This window comes from Oncorhynchus keta, chromosome 17 (genome assembly GCF_023373465.1).
Source record: "Oncorhynchus keta strain PuntledgeMale-10-30-2019 chromosome 17, Oket_V2, whole genome shotgun sequence".
Classification (NCBI taxonomy): domain Eukaryota; kingdom Metazoa; phylum Chordata; class Actinopteri; order Salmoniformes; family Salmonidae; genus Oncorhynchus; species Oncorhynchus keta.
In genome coordinates this window covers 4,834,477-4,849,483 of record NC_068437.1, presented here as the reverse complement: position 1 = coordinate 4,849,483, position 15,007 = coordinate 4,834,477, and the positions used below count along the sequence as shown (strand labels likewise).

The 15,007-nt window shown below is 42.4% G+C and overlaps 2 protein-coding genes across 88 annotated transcripts in view; one reads left to right on the top strand and one right to left on the bottom strand.

Moving 5' to 3' along the window:
• Positions 1-11,136, top strand: part of LOC118396320 (la-related protein 1-like) — a 148,093-nt gene extending 136,957 nt beyond the window's left edge. For 8 of the 38 annotated variants that reach the window (XM_052465287.1, XM_052465282.1, XM_052465283.1 and 5 more), the window contains 7 exons: positions 724-847; positions 1,134-1,339; positions 1,598-1,704; positions 2,143-2,300; positions 2,610-2,754; positions 5,424-5,533; positions 5,766-6,060. In XM_052465287.1, the coding sequence (XP_052321247.1) occupies positions 724-847; positions 1,134-1,339; positions 1,598-1,704; positions 2,143-2,300; positions 2,610-2,754; positions 5,424-5,533; positions 5,766-5,923 (1,008 nt within the window). In that variant the 3' untranslated portion in view covers positions 5,924-6,060. Of the gene's footprint in view, positions 1-723; positions 848-1,133; positions 1,340-1,597; positions 1,705-2,142; positions 2,301-2,609; positions 2,755-5,423; positions 5,534-5,765; positions 6,153-6,466; positions 6,594-6,669; positions 6,880-6,963; positions 7,132-7,215; positions 7,510-7,721; positions 7,806-7,844; positions 7,971-8,012; positions 8,223-8,475 lie in introns of those variants that run through there. The other 30 variants (XM_052465258.1, XM_052465257.1, XM_052465255.1 and 27 more) reach the window with 30 other exon arrangements.
• Positions 5,920-8,778, bottom strand: LOC127908184 (uncharacterized). 50 transcript variants are annotated; one of them, XR_008066226.1, is made up of 10 exons: positions 8,449-8,609; positions 7,902-8,321; positions 7,525-7,566; positions 7,147-7,482; positions 6,895-7,104; positions 6,685-6,810; positions 6,499-6,642; positions 6,345-6,420; positions 6,109-6,192; positions 5,920-6,066 (listed from the first exon to the last, which is right to left on the bottom strand). XR_008066226.1 is itself a non-coding variant. In XM_052465292.1 (9 exons), the coding sequence occupies exons 1-9, from the start codon at positions 8,674-8,676 to the stop codon at positions 5,992-5,994; spliced, it is 1,800 nt and encodes a 599-aa protein (XP_052321252.1). In that variant the 5' UTR covers positions 8,677-8,778. The 50 variants fall into 50 exon arrangements, 40 of the variants coding, with proteins under 40 accessions (XP_052321252.1, XP_052321251.1, XP_052321257.1 ...); XR_008066229.1 differs by lacking the exon at positions 6,345-6,420 and having other exon boundaries at positions 6,499-6,574; positions 6,643-6,810; XM_052465292.1 differs by adding an exon at positions 8,659-8,778 and having other exon boundaries at positions 5,992-6,420; positions 6,499-6,591; positions 6,643-6,810; positions 6,937-7,104; positions 8,449-8,574.
• Positions 11,137-15,007: the final 3,871 nt, after the last annotated feature.

Sequence of the window (15,007 nt, the reverse complement as noted above, 5' to 3'; positions counted from 1 at the left end):
CAGAAATGTATGGGTCCTGTTAAAAAGTAATACACTATATAGGCAATAGGGTGCCATTTGCGACAAAAGCTCTGTGTGTAGAAGTCAAGTTCTAGTTTAGTTCCTATACTTTTGTTGCTATTTTTATACCATAGCCTAGTAGTATTCTTGGTCACCATGCCGTGTTGGTGCGTGTCTGACCGTTGCCAAACTTTGAAGAAGGTACCTTATGCTCCACAGATCATTGTTGATTACAGCCTATTTCCTAATCCCCCCCATCTTTTGTTTGACTCTTGAAGAAGAAAAAAACTGTTTTTTGGACATGCAATGAGGTGGTGAAAATGATCACATGATCAAATGTTTTGCTTTTGAATGTTCATCACCTGGTCTGATTTGATATTGGGACGATTTATCGGACACAAATAAAGGCTAGTCCTGGATTAAGTAGATTTCTCTGGATCTAAATGGAGTTAGAATTTCGGTTGTGGTCGGGTCCACTCAGGTCTATCAGCTGTAGTGACAATCAAACAGGACTCTGTCTCGAGGGACAAGTTAGAATTTCGGTTGGGTCTCGGGTATATCGGGTCAACCAGGACCCGTGAAGACCTTTTTACAAAGAAGCACTTTCAATGGAAAATCTCCATTGTACATGCTTTTTATTCTAGGACTAGATCTGCCTCCCTGAAACGACCCATTGAGTTCACCACCGCTGTTTCACTGAGCCTCCCTGTCATGTCTCTGCAGCAAGAGGTGGAGAACTTCAAAAAGGTTCACCTGATCAGCCGAGAGGAGTTTGACTGCCTGACCCCAGAACCCCCCGTCGACCCCAACCAGGAGGTGCCCCCCGGACCCCCAAAGCCCCAGCAGAGTGAGTACCACAGACACATGAACGGATGAGACGCAGACCTCTTAATAAGACGGGGGGGGGGTCCCCCCACAGCTATGGCTTAATCACATGCCAAACACAACCACTCTACTGAACCAACGTTAGGAAATAACACCAGATATAGAGAGCAGAATAATACAGTGGGAATGTTTCTTTACAACACTGACAAGTTATAGGAATACCTCCACGTAAGTCTTATTCATGTGCATATTGAAATGGAAGCTGTGATCCAGAAATTACCCATATTAACACGCGACTCATCTCTCAGTTCCCGTAGACGCCTTGGCGAACAAACTGTTCGGTGCCCCTGAGCCTTCCACAATAGCACGCTCCCTCCCGACTACTGTACCTGAATCGCCCAACTACCGCAGTGCCCGGACACCTCGCACGCCTCGCACCCCGCACCGGAAGGACCCCGCCATGACGCCCCGTTTCTACCCTGTTGTGAAGGAGAGCTGGCCCGTCGACGCCAAGGTAACAATTTTGTGTCTGACATTTTGCTTAGACTTACCCACATCCCGTAGATCTACCAGGGTTCAGTTGTCTATTGGTTATGATTCTGACATCTGTGAGGTGGCACACTGCTCCTCTATTTATACATTTCATTTGTGAAGTGTCTTTCATTTACATCTGAAACCTCCGACTAGGGGTGGATTTGGGTCTGGGCATCTTGACTGCTGTGGGTACTGTTTGGTTAACTGTCCTCTCTCTAACTGCCCCCCCTGTCTTTAGACCCCCAGGAAAAGGAAGACCAGGCACAGCTCCAACCCCCCCATGGAGTGCCACGTTGGCTGGGTGATGGACTCGCGGGAGCACCGATCTCGCACCGCCTCCGTCAGGTGAGTCAAGTCCCCTCATCTCCTGTTGCTAACGTTTGCACTTGTTCATATTGCTACAGAAGTCTTTTTGTTATGTCTTTAGAACATTTCAATGCTATAAGAATGGTTGAGGTCGTACAGAATTGTTTATCACTTACACATTGGTACATGTACTTATACCAGCGTTTCCCAAACTCTGTCCTGGAGACCCCAAGGGTTGCATGTTTTCTTCTTGTCGTCCCCCCCAGCACTACACAGTTGACTCAAACAATCAGATCCCAATGATGAGTTGGTTATTTGAATCTGCTGTGTAGTACTGGGGCAAAAACCAAAATGTGCACACCTTGGGGTCCCCAAGACAGAGTTTGGAATTGTTTACTTATACCCTTTTCATACAGGTTTAATTTGTCGGTGGTGTTTGTATGTACTTTTAATCACTACTCTTCCCTCTCTCTCCAGCTCCAACGCCAGCCCCTCAGAGGGTACACCTGTATTGGGGGGAATTGGCTGTACCCCCCAGTCGCTCCCCAATTTCCAGCACCCCTCCCACGAGCTGCTCAAGGAGAACGGCTTCACACAACACGTTTATCACAAGTACCGTCGACGCTGCCTGAACGGTACGCATAGCTACCCATATTCTTTCCCCAAACAAAGATCACACGCAGACACGATTGCCCGTTCGCGCGGCAGGCGCGATCGCCCGTTCGGAGACTAGAAAGTAACAACACATTATACTTGTGTGTAAATAGTTAGGAACACTGCGCATAGAAACAATAGCTGTTGCTTGCTTTGTCACACAGGCTGCATCCCAAATGGTCAAATGGCCTACATAGTGCACTACTTTTGAAATTATAGGGAATAGGGTGGCATTTGGTACACAGATAGTGTCTGACTGACCTTTAACCCCTCCACCCCACTAATCACAGAACGCAAGCGGTTGGGCATCGGCCAATCCCAGGAGATGAACACGCTGTTCCGTTTCTGGTCATTCTTCCTGAGGGATCACTTCAACAGGAAGATGTATGAGGAGTTCAAGCAGCTGGTGGTGGAGGATGGCAAGGAGGGATACAGGTAATGCTTCATTTCATTCTTTGCTTAATTACTTACCAATCTACCATTTATACACAGAACTGTGATTATAAAGAGCTTAAAATTGCATGTTGGGCAATGTGTGAAGGCTCTTGACCCGTAAAATTATTTGGGCCTAAAATTGTGTTTGGGAAGGGGAGGCAACAGGGGCAGACACTTGTTCCAGCCCTGCTCTAACACACCTGACTCAATCAAGCACAGGGCATTTTCTGCCAAATAAATTCTTGGGTGGTCCGCCTAAGCGTGGATCGCAGGATCGTCTGAGACCAACCACCCAGACAGCTGAGGAAACTGTGGGCTTGCACAACCAAATCATTTCTGCACAAACTATCAGAAGCTTATCTGTGTGCTCGTCATCCTCACCGGGGTCTTGATCAGACTGCAGTTTGGCGTCATAACCGACTTCAGTAGGAAAATGCTCACCTTCGATGGCCACTGGCTCGCTGGAGAAGTGTACTCTTCCCAGATGAATCCCGGTTTCAACTCTACCGGCAGGCAGTGTGTATGGCGTCGTGTGGGTGAGCAGCTTCCTGATGTCAACGGTGGTGGTGGGGTTATGGTATGGGCAGATGAAAACAATGACATTTTATTGATGGCAATTTTAATGCACAGAGATACCTTGACAAGATCACCCATTGAGCATGTTTGGAATGCTCTGGATTGACATGTACGACAGCGTGTTCAGGTTCCCGACAACATCCAGCAACTTTGCACAGCCATTGAAGAGGAGTGGGACAACATTCCACAGGCCACAATCAACAGCCTCATCAACTCTATGCGAAGGAGATGTGTTGCGCTGCATTAGGCAAATGGTGGTCACACCAGATTCTGACTTTTTACATTTTTTATCCATGCCCCCATCATTTAAGGTATCTGTGACCAACAGATGCATATCTGTATTCCCAGTCATGTGAAATCCATAGGTTAGGGCCTATTGAATGTATTTCAATTGACTGATTTCCTTATTTAATTGTAACTCAGTAAAATCAGTGCATTTATATTTTTGTTCAGTGTATTATTTTCATAATAAACTCAGCAAAACAAGAAATGTCTTCTCATTGTCAACGGTGTTTATTTTCATTAAACTTAACGTGTAAATATTTGTATGAACATAAGAGTCAACAACTGAGACATGAACTGAACAAGTTCCACAGACATGAGACTAGCAGAAATGGAATAATGTGTCCCTGAACAAAGGGGAGGTCAAAATCAAAAGTACCAGTCAGTATCTGGTGTGGCCACCAGCTGCATTAAGTACTGCAGTGCATCTCCTCCTCATGGACTGCACCAGATTTACCAGGTCTTGCTGTGAGATGTTACCCCACTCTTCCACCAAGGCACCTGCAAGTTCCCGGACATTTCTGGGGGGAATGGCCCTAGTCCTCACCCTCCGATTCTACAGGTCTTAGACGTGCTAAATTGGATTGAGATCTGGGCTCTTCGCTGGCCATGGCAGAACACTGACATTCCTGTCTTGCATTAAATCACACACAGAACGAGCAGTATGGCTGGTGGCATTGTCATGCTGCAGGAAGGGTACCACATGAGGGAGTAGGATGTCTTCCCTGTAACGCAGAGCGTTGAGATTGTCTGCAATGACAACAAACTCAGTCCGATGATGCTGTGTCATAACGCCCCAGACCATGACGGATCCTCAACCTCCAAATCGATCCCGCTCCAGAGTACAGTCCTCGGTGCAACGCTCATTCCTTTGACAATTAATGTGAATCTGACCATGACCTTTGGTGAGACAAAACTGTGACTAATCACTGAAGAGCACTTTTTTCCAGTCCTGTCTGGTCCAGCAACTGTGGGTTTGTGCCCATAGGCAACATTGTTGCCGGTGATGTCTGGTGAGGACCTGCCTTAAAACAGGCTTACAAGCCCTCAGTCCAGCCTCTCTCAGCCTATTGCGGACAGTCTGAGCCCTGATGGAGGGATTGTGCTTCCTGGTGTAACTCAACTCGGGCAGTCGTTGCCATCCTGTACCTGTCCCACAGGTGTGATGTTCGGATGTACCGATCCTGTGCAGGTGTTGTTACACGTGGTCTGCCACTGCGAAGACAATCAGCTGTCTGTCCTGTCTCCCTGTAGCGCTGTCTTAGGCGTCTCACAGTACGCACATTGCAATTTATTGACCTGGCCACATCTGCAGTCCTCATGCCTCCTTGCAGCATGCTTAAGGCACATTCACGCAGATGAGCCGGGACCCTGGTCATCTTTCTTTTGGTGTTTCTCAGTCAGTAGAAAGGCCTCTTTAGTGTCCTATGTTTTCATAACAGTGACCTTAATTGCCTACCGTCTGTAAGGTGTTAGTGTCTTAACGACCGTTCCACAGGTGCATGTTCATTCATTGTTTATGGTTCATTGAACAAGCATGGGAAACGGTGTTTAAACCCTTTACAATGAAGATCTGTGAAGTTATTTGGATTTTTACAAAATGTATTTGAAAGACATGGTCCTGAAAATTGATGTTTCTTTTTTTTTGCATAGTTTATCATCTTTAAGAACTAACAATCAACAAAATAAAAGCTAGACAGTCAGGGTGGGTGAATAGAAAATTCCAGTACCACTACTAGTGTTAGTAAATTGCGTGTTTGTTTAGTCGATCACCACACACAGCTGATTAATACCTGTTGTCTGTATTGCAGGTACGGTTTGGAGTGCCTGTTCAGGTACTACAGCTACGGACTGGAAAGGAAATTCAGGCCAAACATTTTCAAGGACTTCCAGGAGGAGACCATGAAAGATTACGAAGCTGGTGAGATGCATCACCTAGGGAACCTCAACACATTCACACAGCGTGATAACTCTCGATTTGATTACTACTGTTCCTCCACGATGAGTACATTCTGTGTACCAAATGGAACCATATTCCCCATAGTGCACTACTTTTAACCAGAGCCTTATATAGGGAATAGGGTGCCATTTGGGTCCTTGTCTTAGACTTCTCCCTAACACCTAGCCTGTATCTGTGTCCCCATCTCCCACAGGCCAGCTGTATGGACTTGAGAAGTTTTGGGCATTTCTTAAATACTCCAAAAACAAGAACATGGGGATCGACCCCAAGTTGCAGGAGTGCTTGAGCAAGTTTAAGCGTCTCGAGGATTTCAGAATCGATGTAAGTAGGGAAACCTGTCAAAGAAAGTGAAATGTTCTCTTCTACTTTTTACTACTAGTGAAACCGGTCAGTTAGATTTTCTCTTCTACTTTGTACTACTAGGGAAACGTGTCAGTTACATTTTGTCTTGTACTTTTTACTAAGCATTTCACTGCAAGGTTGTATTTGTATACCTGTTGTATTCGGCATTTCACTGCAAGGTTGTATTTGTATACCTGTTGTTTTCGGCATTTCACTGCAAGGTTGTATTTGTATACCTGTTGTTTTCGGCATTTCACTGCAAGGTTGTATTTGTATACCTGTTGTATTTGTATACCTGTTGTATTTGTATACCTGTTGTATTTGTATACCTGTTGTATTCGGTATTTCACTGCAAGGTTGTATTTGTATACCTGTTGTTTTCGGCATTTCACTGCAAGGTTGTATTTGTATACCTGTTGTATTTGTATACCTGTTGTATTCGGCATTTCACTGCAAGGTTGTATTTGTATACCTGTTGTATTTGTATACCTGTTGTATTTGTATACCTGTTGTATTTGTATACCTGTTGTAAATTCGGCATTTCACTGCAAGGTTGTATTTGTATACCTGTTGTATTTGTATACCTGTTGTATTCGGCATTTCACTGCAAGGTTGTATTTGTATACCTGTTGTATTTGTATACCTGTTGTATTTGTATACCTGTTGTATTTGTATACCTGTTGTATTTGTATACTTGTTGTATTTGTATACCTGTTGTATTTGTATACCTGTTGTATTCGGCATTTCACTGCAAGGTTGTATTTGTATACCTGTTGTTTTCGGCATTTCACTGCAAGGTTGTATTTGTATACTTGTTGTATTCGGCATTTCACTGCAAGGTTGTATTTGTATACCTGTTGTATTCGGCATTTCACTGCAAGGTTGTATTTGTATACCTGTTGTTTTCGGCATTTCACTGCAAGGTTGTATTTGTATACTTGTTGTATTCGGCATTTCACTGCAAGGTTGTATTTGTATACTTGTTGTTTTCGGCATTTCACTGCAAGGTTGTATTTGTATACCTGTTGTATTCGGCATTTCACTGCAAGGTTGTATTTGTATACCTGTTGTATTCGGCATTTCACTGCAAGGTTGTATTTGTATACCTGTTGTATTCGGCATTTCACTGCAAGGTTGTATTTGTATACTTGTTGTATTCGGCATTTCACTGCAAGGTTGTATTTGTATACCTGTTGTATTCGGCATTTCACTGCAAGGTTGTATTTGTATACTTGTTGTTTTCGGCATTTCACTGCAAGGTTGTATTTGTATACCTGTTGTATTCGGCATTTCACTGCAAGGTTGTATTTGTATACTTGTTGTATTCGGCATTTCACTGCAAGGTTGTATTTGTATACCTGTTGTTTTCGGCATTTCACTGCAAGGTTGTATTTGTATACTTGTTGTATTCGGCATTTCACTGCAAGGTTGTATTTGTATACTTGTTGTATTCGGCATTTCACTGCAAGGTTGTATTTGTATACTTGTTGTATTCGGCATTTCACTGCAAGGTTGTATTTGTATACCTGTTGTATTCGGCATTTCACTGCAAGGTTGTATTTGTATACCTGTTGTATTCGGCATTTCACTGCAAGGTTGTATTTGTATACTTGTTGTTTTCGGCATTTCACTGCAAGGTTGTATTTGTATACCTGTTGTATTACCGGCATTTCACTGCAAGGTTGTATTTGTATACCTGTTGTATTTGGCATTTCACTGCAAGGTTGTATTTGTATACTTGTTGTATTCGGCATTTCAATGCAAGGTTGTATTTGTATACTTGTTGTATTCGGCATTTCAATGCAAGGTTGTATTTGTATACCTGTTGTATTCGGCATTTCACTGCAAGGTTGTATTTGTATACTTGTTGTATTCGGCATTTCACTGCAAGGTTGTATTTGTATACTTGTTGTATTTGTTTCACTGCAAGGTTGTATTTGTATACCTGTTGTATTCGGCATTTCACTGCAAGGTTGTATTTGTATACCTGTTGTTTTCGGCATTTCACTGCAAGGTTGTATTTGTATACTTGTTGTATTCGGCATTTCACTGCAAGGTTGTATTTGTATACTTGTTGTTTTCGGCATTTCACTGCAAGGTTGTATTTGTATACCTGTTGTATTCGGCATTTCACTGCAAGGTTGTATTTGTATACCTGTTGTTTTCGGCATTTCACTGCAAGGTTGTATTTGTATACCTGTTGTATTCGGCATTTCACTGCAAGGTTGTATTTGTATACCTGTTGTTTTCGGCATTTCACTGCAAGGTTGTATTTGTATACTTGTTGTATTCGGCATTTCACTGCAAGGTTGTATTTGTATACTTGTTGTTTTCGGCATTTCACTGCAAGGTTGTATTTGTATACCTGTTGTATTCGGCATTTCACTGCAAGGTTGTATTTGTATACCTGTTGTATTTGTATACCTGTTGTATTTGTATACTTGTTGTATTTGTATACCTGTTGTATTTGTATACTTGTTGTATTCGGCATTTCACTGCAAGGTTGTATTTGTATACCTGTTGTATTTGTATACCTGTTGTATTCGGCATTTCACTGCAAGGTTGTATTTGTATACCTGTTGTATTCGGCATTTCACTGCAAGGTTGTATTTGTATACCTGTTGTATTCGGCATTTCACTGCAAGGTTGTATTTGTATACCTGTTGTATTCGGCATTTCACTGCAAGGTTGTATTTGTATACTTGTTGTATTCGGCATTTCACTGCAAGGTTGTATTTGTATACCTGTTGTATTCGGCGCATGTGACGAGTAACATTTGATTAGATTACTATGTATAGCTTTATAAGACTATAAATGACCAAGCACACAGTTTCTACCTCAGCTGAAAGGCACCAGCTCCTCTCAAAAGCAAAGATAACAATATGTGAACTTCAAACTGCACGCAGAGAAATAAAAATACACAATTCTCTCAGTATCCCTTTAACAAAGAACAGGCCTGCCCTGTTCACCCTGTACTCTTTGGGTGCATCGCGAATGGCACCCTATTTCTTACATAGTGCACTACTTTTGAGCAGGGCACATAGGGCTCCTTTTCAAAGTAGTGCACTATATAGGGAATAGGGTGCCATTTCATATTCCATCCTAGCAATGTGGAATAAACAAAGGCTTTGCATTCTGGTCAAACCAATGGAAAAGGGATCAAAACGCAATCATGTTGAAGTAATTTCAACACTTATATTTCATTTTGGATAAATGATTTTTCTTCTGTAAGATTAAGAAACATTGCCCTGTGCCTTGTAATTCCGTTACCAAAAACCCACATATATATTTAAGATATTTTCTCATTTCTCTCCCTCATGAGGGAGGTTAATGAATGTTCACAGAAGTAACAAGTAAAGGTTGACCTACCAATTAGTTAGTGTTTTTGCTGACATCAAGTTTATGAATTATTAAGTGATTAAAACTCGTAATTCTGTTACCAGAATTACAGTTGCCAGTAGCACTGTGGGACCTTATATAGACAGGTATGCCTTTCCAAATCATGTCCAATCAATTAAATTTACCACAGGTGGACTCAAGTTGTAGAACCAACTCACGGATTGTGAATGGAAACGGGGATTCACCTGAGCTCAACCCTTTTTTACTTGGAATAAAACATGTTTTACTTGTTATTATGGGGTACTGTGTGTAGATTGAGGATTTTTATTTAATCCATTTTAGAATAATGCTGCAATGTAACAAAGGTCTGAATACTTTCCGAATGCACTGTATCTACGTCAATTACCTCGTACACTTGCACATAGTCGGTACTGGTACCCCATGTATAGCCATGGTATTATTATTTTTCTCTCCGTTGTTGGTAAGTCATTATTTTACTGATAGTCGTTGTTGTTTTACGAAGTATGTGACAAATACATTTTGATTTGCATGTCATAGCTGACACCCATTCTTTCTGCAGACATCTTTTGAATCTTATTTCGAAGCAGATATTTAACAGTTTTGAAAAAATGTGGTCACGTGAAAATTGAGGATGATTTTAACCGTAATTCTGTTGCCACACTGCATCTGCACAGTTCATCCAGTAAATGTGTTTCTGTGAAATGTTCTGTGTAAATTGTTCAATTGTGCATAGTGCATAGTTCATTGCTTTGCTAAACTTTGAAATCAATGGTTTTTGTTTAGCATAGATTTGAAAGTGAAAAATCTGACAACGTGGAATTGCCCTTTTAGAATGTCCGTAGAGCCCCAGTCAATCCCACCATTGTCCTTCATTACAGCCCCCGATGGAGGAGGGAGGTCGCAAGAGACACTCATCCAGCGGAGACTGTCGCCGCCGCCACCCCTCCCAGGGCTCCAGCCGCCCCCACAGCCAAACTGGCTTCGGCCCCGTTCGCCCAGGGCCCCACCAGGGAGAATGCCAAAATCAGCAGCCAGAGCCAGCGCCCGCAGCCCAGACCTCGGCAACCGCATCAGACGCCCAGCCACCAAAGTAACCCCAGACAACCCTCAGCCACTTGGATCAACTCAACGTCACTGAATATTTTCTGCGCCGCGAGAATGACTTTCTGACGAACAGCTTGTGATTGAATAAATCAAGGCTCTTCCATTTTGATCTATTTAGTTTGAAACACCCAGCGTTTTGACTTATTGGAGACGAAACTGAATGACTATTGAAGGAGTGGATGAAGTATTTTATTTTGCAATCCTTGGCATATTTTCTCCCCGTGGTTACAATGTTTGACATGGTTTCTGAGGACGTTTGATGGCAACTGTGAACCTTGTGATTCCTTTCTGTTAATGGACCCTCTTTCCACTTGACACCATCTAGTTGGTGGATTAGAAATTGATGCGTTGAGAAATAGATATTGAACTTGTTTTGCGCGAGCGAGAAATAGAGCGAGAAATAGAGGGAGAAATACATGTCAAAAACACCAAACCAAATGATGAAAAAAATGACTTGTACCAGTCCCTCAGTATGAACAAGATTGAAAGTTGCCTTATTTTTATGTTTTTCCTTCTTTACTTGTGCCTGCCACCGTAATGTCGATTGTACAGCATTGACAATTGCAAATATGCAACATTGGTCACCACCTACAGTAGTGGCCACTCAGTGACTCCCTGCCTGCCAAACAGTTTTGAACGCAACCTGCTGAATGTGTCATCAAGCCCCACCCCTCAGTGTGTTTGCAATTTGTGGTTCTTTGTGCTGAAACGCTTTGCTGGGGGGGGGCGCGGCCGCTCCTGACATCCCCCCCCCCAAATCTATCCATCCATCAATCACCATTGAGGCTACAGGACTGGAATCACAGATCCGGATTACTTGAAAAAAAAAAAAAAAAGAGCAGAAAGGTTCATCAGTAGATCTGGTGTGCTGCGGTGGTTGCTTTGGGGAGATGTGCGGCGGGTTATGTTCTGCTTCCCAGGGCTAAACAAGGCAGGGTTTCAGTCTGCAGCTTATCATGGCCTATAACATTGCATCTCACCAGCGCTTCCACACACACACACCCCTCGTATGTTATTTTTCCAGAGGCTCTACTCTGTTCATCTGGAGGAGTACAACCAATGGACAGACTGTCTCCCTTCTGACCCCTGAACCCAACCCACCTGTTCTATTCCCATGAACATCTGACTACATACAGTCAGATAAACCATAATAATCTGGTGTGGATAACATCTTCATCCGACAGAGGACTGATGATATCAAATAGATGAGTGATTAATTTTTTCTTCACCAATGTGAATTGGACAGAAGAACTTTCACCTCCAGGCGACTTGTTTTATTGTTTATATATTCGACTTGCATGTGTACATACTTCTTTTTCTTCTTTTAAATGGTCTGAAATGAGGCTTTTTTTTAATTTGCTGTGTTTCTAGCTATGCTATGGGTATATGGTCCTCTTTAGTTCAATATCAATTGGCATAAATAACAGAACTGTTCCTTCTGCTGGAGGTTGAGAAGGGATTCATATTCACAGTTGGTTCCGCTGTGTCAAAATTTAAAACAAACATGACATTGGCCATTCTATTTTCATTAACTGTCATTGTTGAAAAAGTTTCGTTTTTACGAGAATTAACTTTCTTTTTAGATTTTTTTCCCCTGTCTTGTGGGTTTAACTCAAGGGAACTGAGTCAATTGAGTGTGCTTGTATGATTGAATCACTCAAGAAATAGTTTCCTCGAGGAATAAAGACATAACTTTCCGAATGCACCCCCAGTGAATGTCCCCTCTCACTCGTCCTAGATCCAGGATAGAGGGGACAGGTAAGATCTGTCCTTTGGGGTCCAGTCTAATTGTTAGCACAGTGCATCAGGCCCTGTGGGTGGAACAGTTGGTGCTCCAATGAACTCAGCAGGACACCAGACATGGCACCCCCTAGTGTCAGATGGGCTGGCGAGAAAGAGGGGAAGGGAGGACGTAACCCACTTTGGTGGGTTTGTCAATATTCAGAGGTTATGAACGGCTATGATGTCTGGGGACTGAAAGAAAGGTCAAAATTCCATAAAGCCAAATAAATGAAAATAGCTGTATGTGAACCATAGATTTTTTTTTTTATAGTTCATTACCATTACAATACCCTAGGCTTGTCATGAGGGGGAATAAAATAATGAAACCAAATGTAAAATACTTGAATAAGATCTTGTATTATAGCATTTAATATCCATAATATCTGCTTTGTAGGCTGTGATTTGCTATTGGTGTTATGTGTAGTAATTGTGCTGTTCCTTATATAAAAAAAAACATGAAATGGACAAAAAAAACTTAAACACCAACTCTGTCATCGTCCTGTTATTTACTTGTCTGTTCCCTGTAGGGTATTCCAGAAAGCGGTTTCATTGAGTTAACAAGCTAATTTTGATAAACTGACACTGTTTATCTGTCAGATTTTTTTATTTTTTTTTAAAGCTACATTTGTATATAGCTGGTTGTTGTCAACTCACTGGGTATGTTTGAGCAGTAATGCTAACAGCCGACTGCAAAAGAAAGTCTACGAGTGATTTCGGGGGAGGTGCATCTGCAACAGCTGAAAGTTGGACACTGTTGTGGTTTACCTACAGCAAGACTCCAACCCCCATACCACACATTTACAAATGTACAGTTATGACTATAACTACTGTTCCCTGAAGGAGAGAAACAAGGTACAATACAGTTACGGGGAGCTTGCGTGCTAGCGCCCTCTACTGAAGAACATTACAATCACGCCTGACAAGGCCAATGAACACCGTGCCTAACTGTAAGCCCCACCTTCCACAGGCAATAAACCAGAGGCACGGATCCATTCTTTCAATTCAGTACCGCTCTTCACCAAGCCCAGAACTGGGTAGCACGTGGCCGAAGAGGTGTTCCTCATTTCCCTCCTTCAGGGAATAGTTATAGTTATAACTGTATGTTCCCTTTGTCAACTTTGTGCAACACAGCTATGGGGATAGTCCCAAGCCAACATCGAATGAAATGGCCCACGGACGACCACCCAGAGTTCCAAGCCAACCTGTGGTATTTGGGTATTGCGCAACCCCTGGTCCACTCAATGTACATGCATAACACTCATACCAGACACAAGACATCTAACCTTCGCTGTTCCTCAGAAGCAAACTGAGGCGAAAAGGGTAGAGCTAGAGACCTGTAGGACATAGTCATGACTTAGTCTGCGTTAGGACACATCACCTTAGAGTCGCCACGGGTAACTTCCTACAAGAGGGGTGAACGGATAACGCGTGGAGATCTCCAACATGTTTAGTCAAGACCAAAGCCACGAGCAGTGCAATCTTGTAGGAGAGGATCCACAGTGTCTATTGATTCAAATGGGTCCTCACACAGCACATCCAAAACCAGTCAAATCCCAAGTGGGCGCAATAGGTTTAGAAACTGGCCTGAGACGGCACACACCCTTTTAAAAACCCTGGAGTGGCACCAATAATTCTCCCACATGACACGCTGTAAACACCCGCTATTTACAGTTGAAGTCGGAAGTTTACATACACTTAAGTTGGAATCATTCAAACTTATTTTTCAACCACTCCACAAATTTCTTGTTAACAAACTATAGTTTTGGCAAGTCAGTTAGGACATCTACTTTGTGCATGACACAAGTAATTTTTTCCAACAACTGTTTACAGACATATTATATAACTTATAATTCACTGTATCACAATTCCAGTGGGGCAGAAGTTTACATACACTGCCTTTAAACAGCTTGGAAAATTCCAGAAAATTATGTCATGGCTTATGATAGGCTAATTGACATCATTCGAGTCAATTGGAGGTGTACCTGTGGATGTATTTCAAGGCCTACCTTCAAACTCAGTGCCTCTTTGCTTGACATCATGGTAAAATCAAAAGAAATCAGCCAAGACCCCAGAAAAATTATTTTAGACCTCCACAAGTCTGGTTCATCCTTGGGAGCAATTTCCAAATGCCTGAAGGTACCACGTTCATCTGAACAAACAATAGTACGCAAGTATAAACACCATGGGACCATGGCTTAAGAACAACAAAGTCAAGGTATTGGAGTGGCCATCACAAAGCCCTGACCTCAATCCTATAGAACATTTGTGGTCAGAACTGAAAAGGTGTCTGCGAGCAAAGGAGGCCTACAAACCTGACTCAGTTACACCAGCTTTGTCAGGAGGAATGGGCCAACATTCACCCAACTTATTGTGGGAAGCTTGTGGAAGGCTACCCGAAATGTTTGACCCAAGTTAAACAATTTAAAGGCAATGTGTATGTGAACTTCTGACCCACTGGGAATGTGATGAAAGAAATAAAAGCTGAAATAAATCATTCTCTCTTCTATTATTCTGACATTTCACATTCTTAAAATAAAGTGGTGTTCTTAACTGACCTAAAACAGGGAATGTTTACTAGTATTAAATCAGGAATTGTGAAAAACTGAGTTTAAATGTATTTGGCTTATGTAAAGGTTTATGTAAACTTCAGACTTAAACTCTATATCAATACAACCCTCTTATCGAGGTTGCCCTTGTGGACTGTATAGTAACAATAATGTTCAGAGGTAAACCCCTTGCCATCAGAATGTATCTTTCAGGGGCCAGATTCCAAATCTCCATCCTGCTCATGCGCCTGGGACAACAGGTCCCTGCTCAACAGGAGTTGCCGAGGGTCCCCGCCTAAAA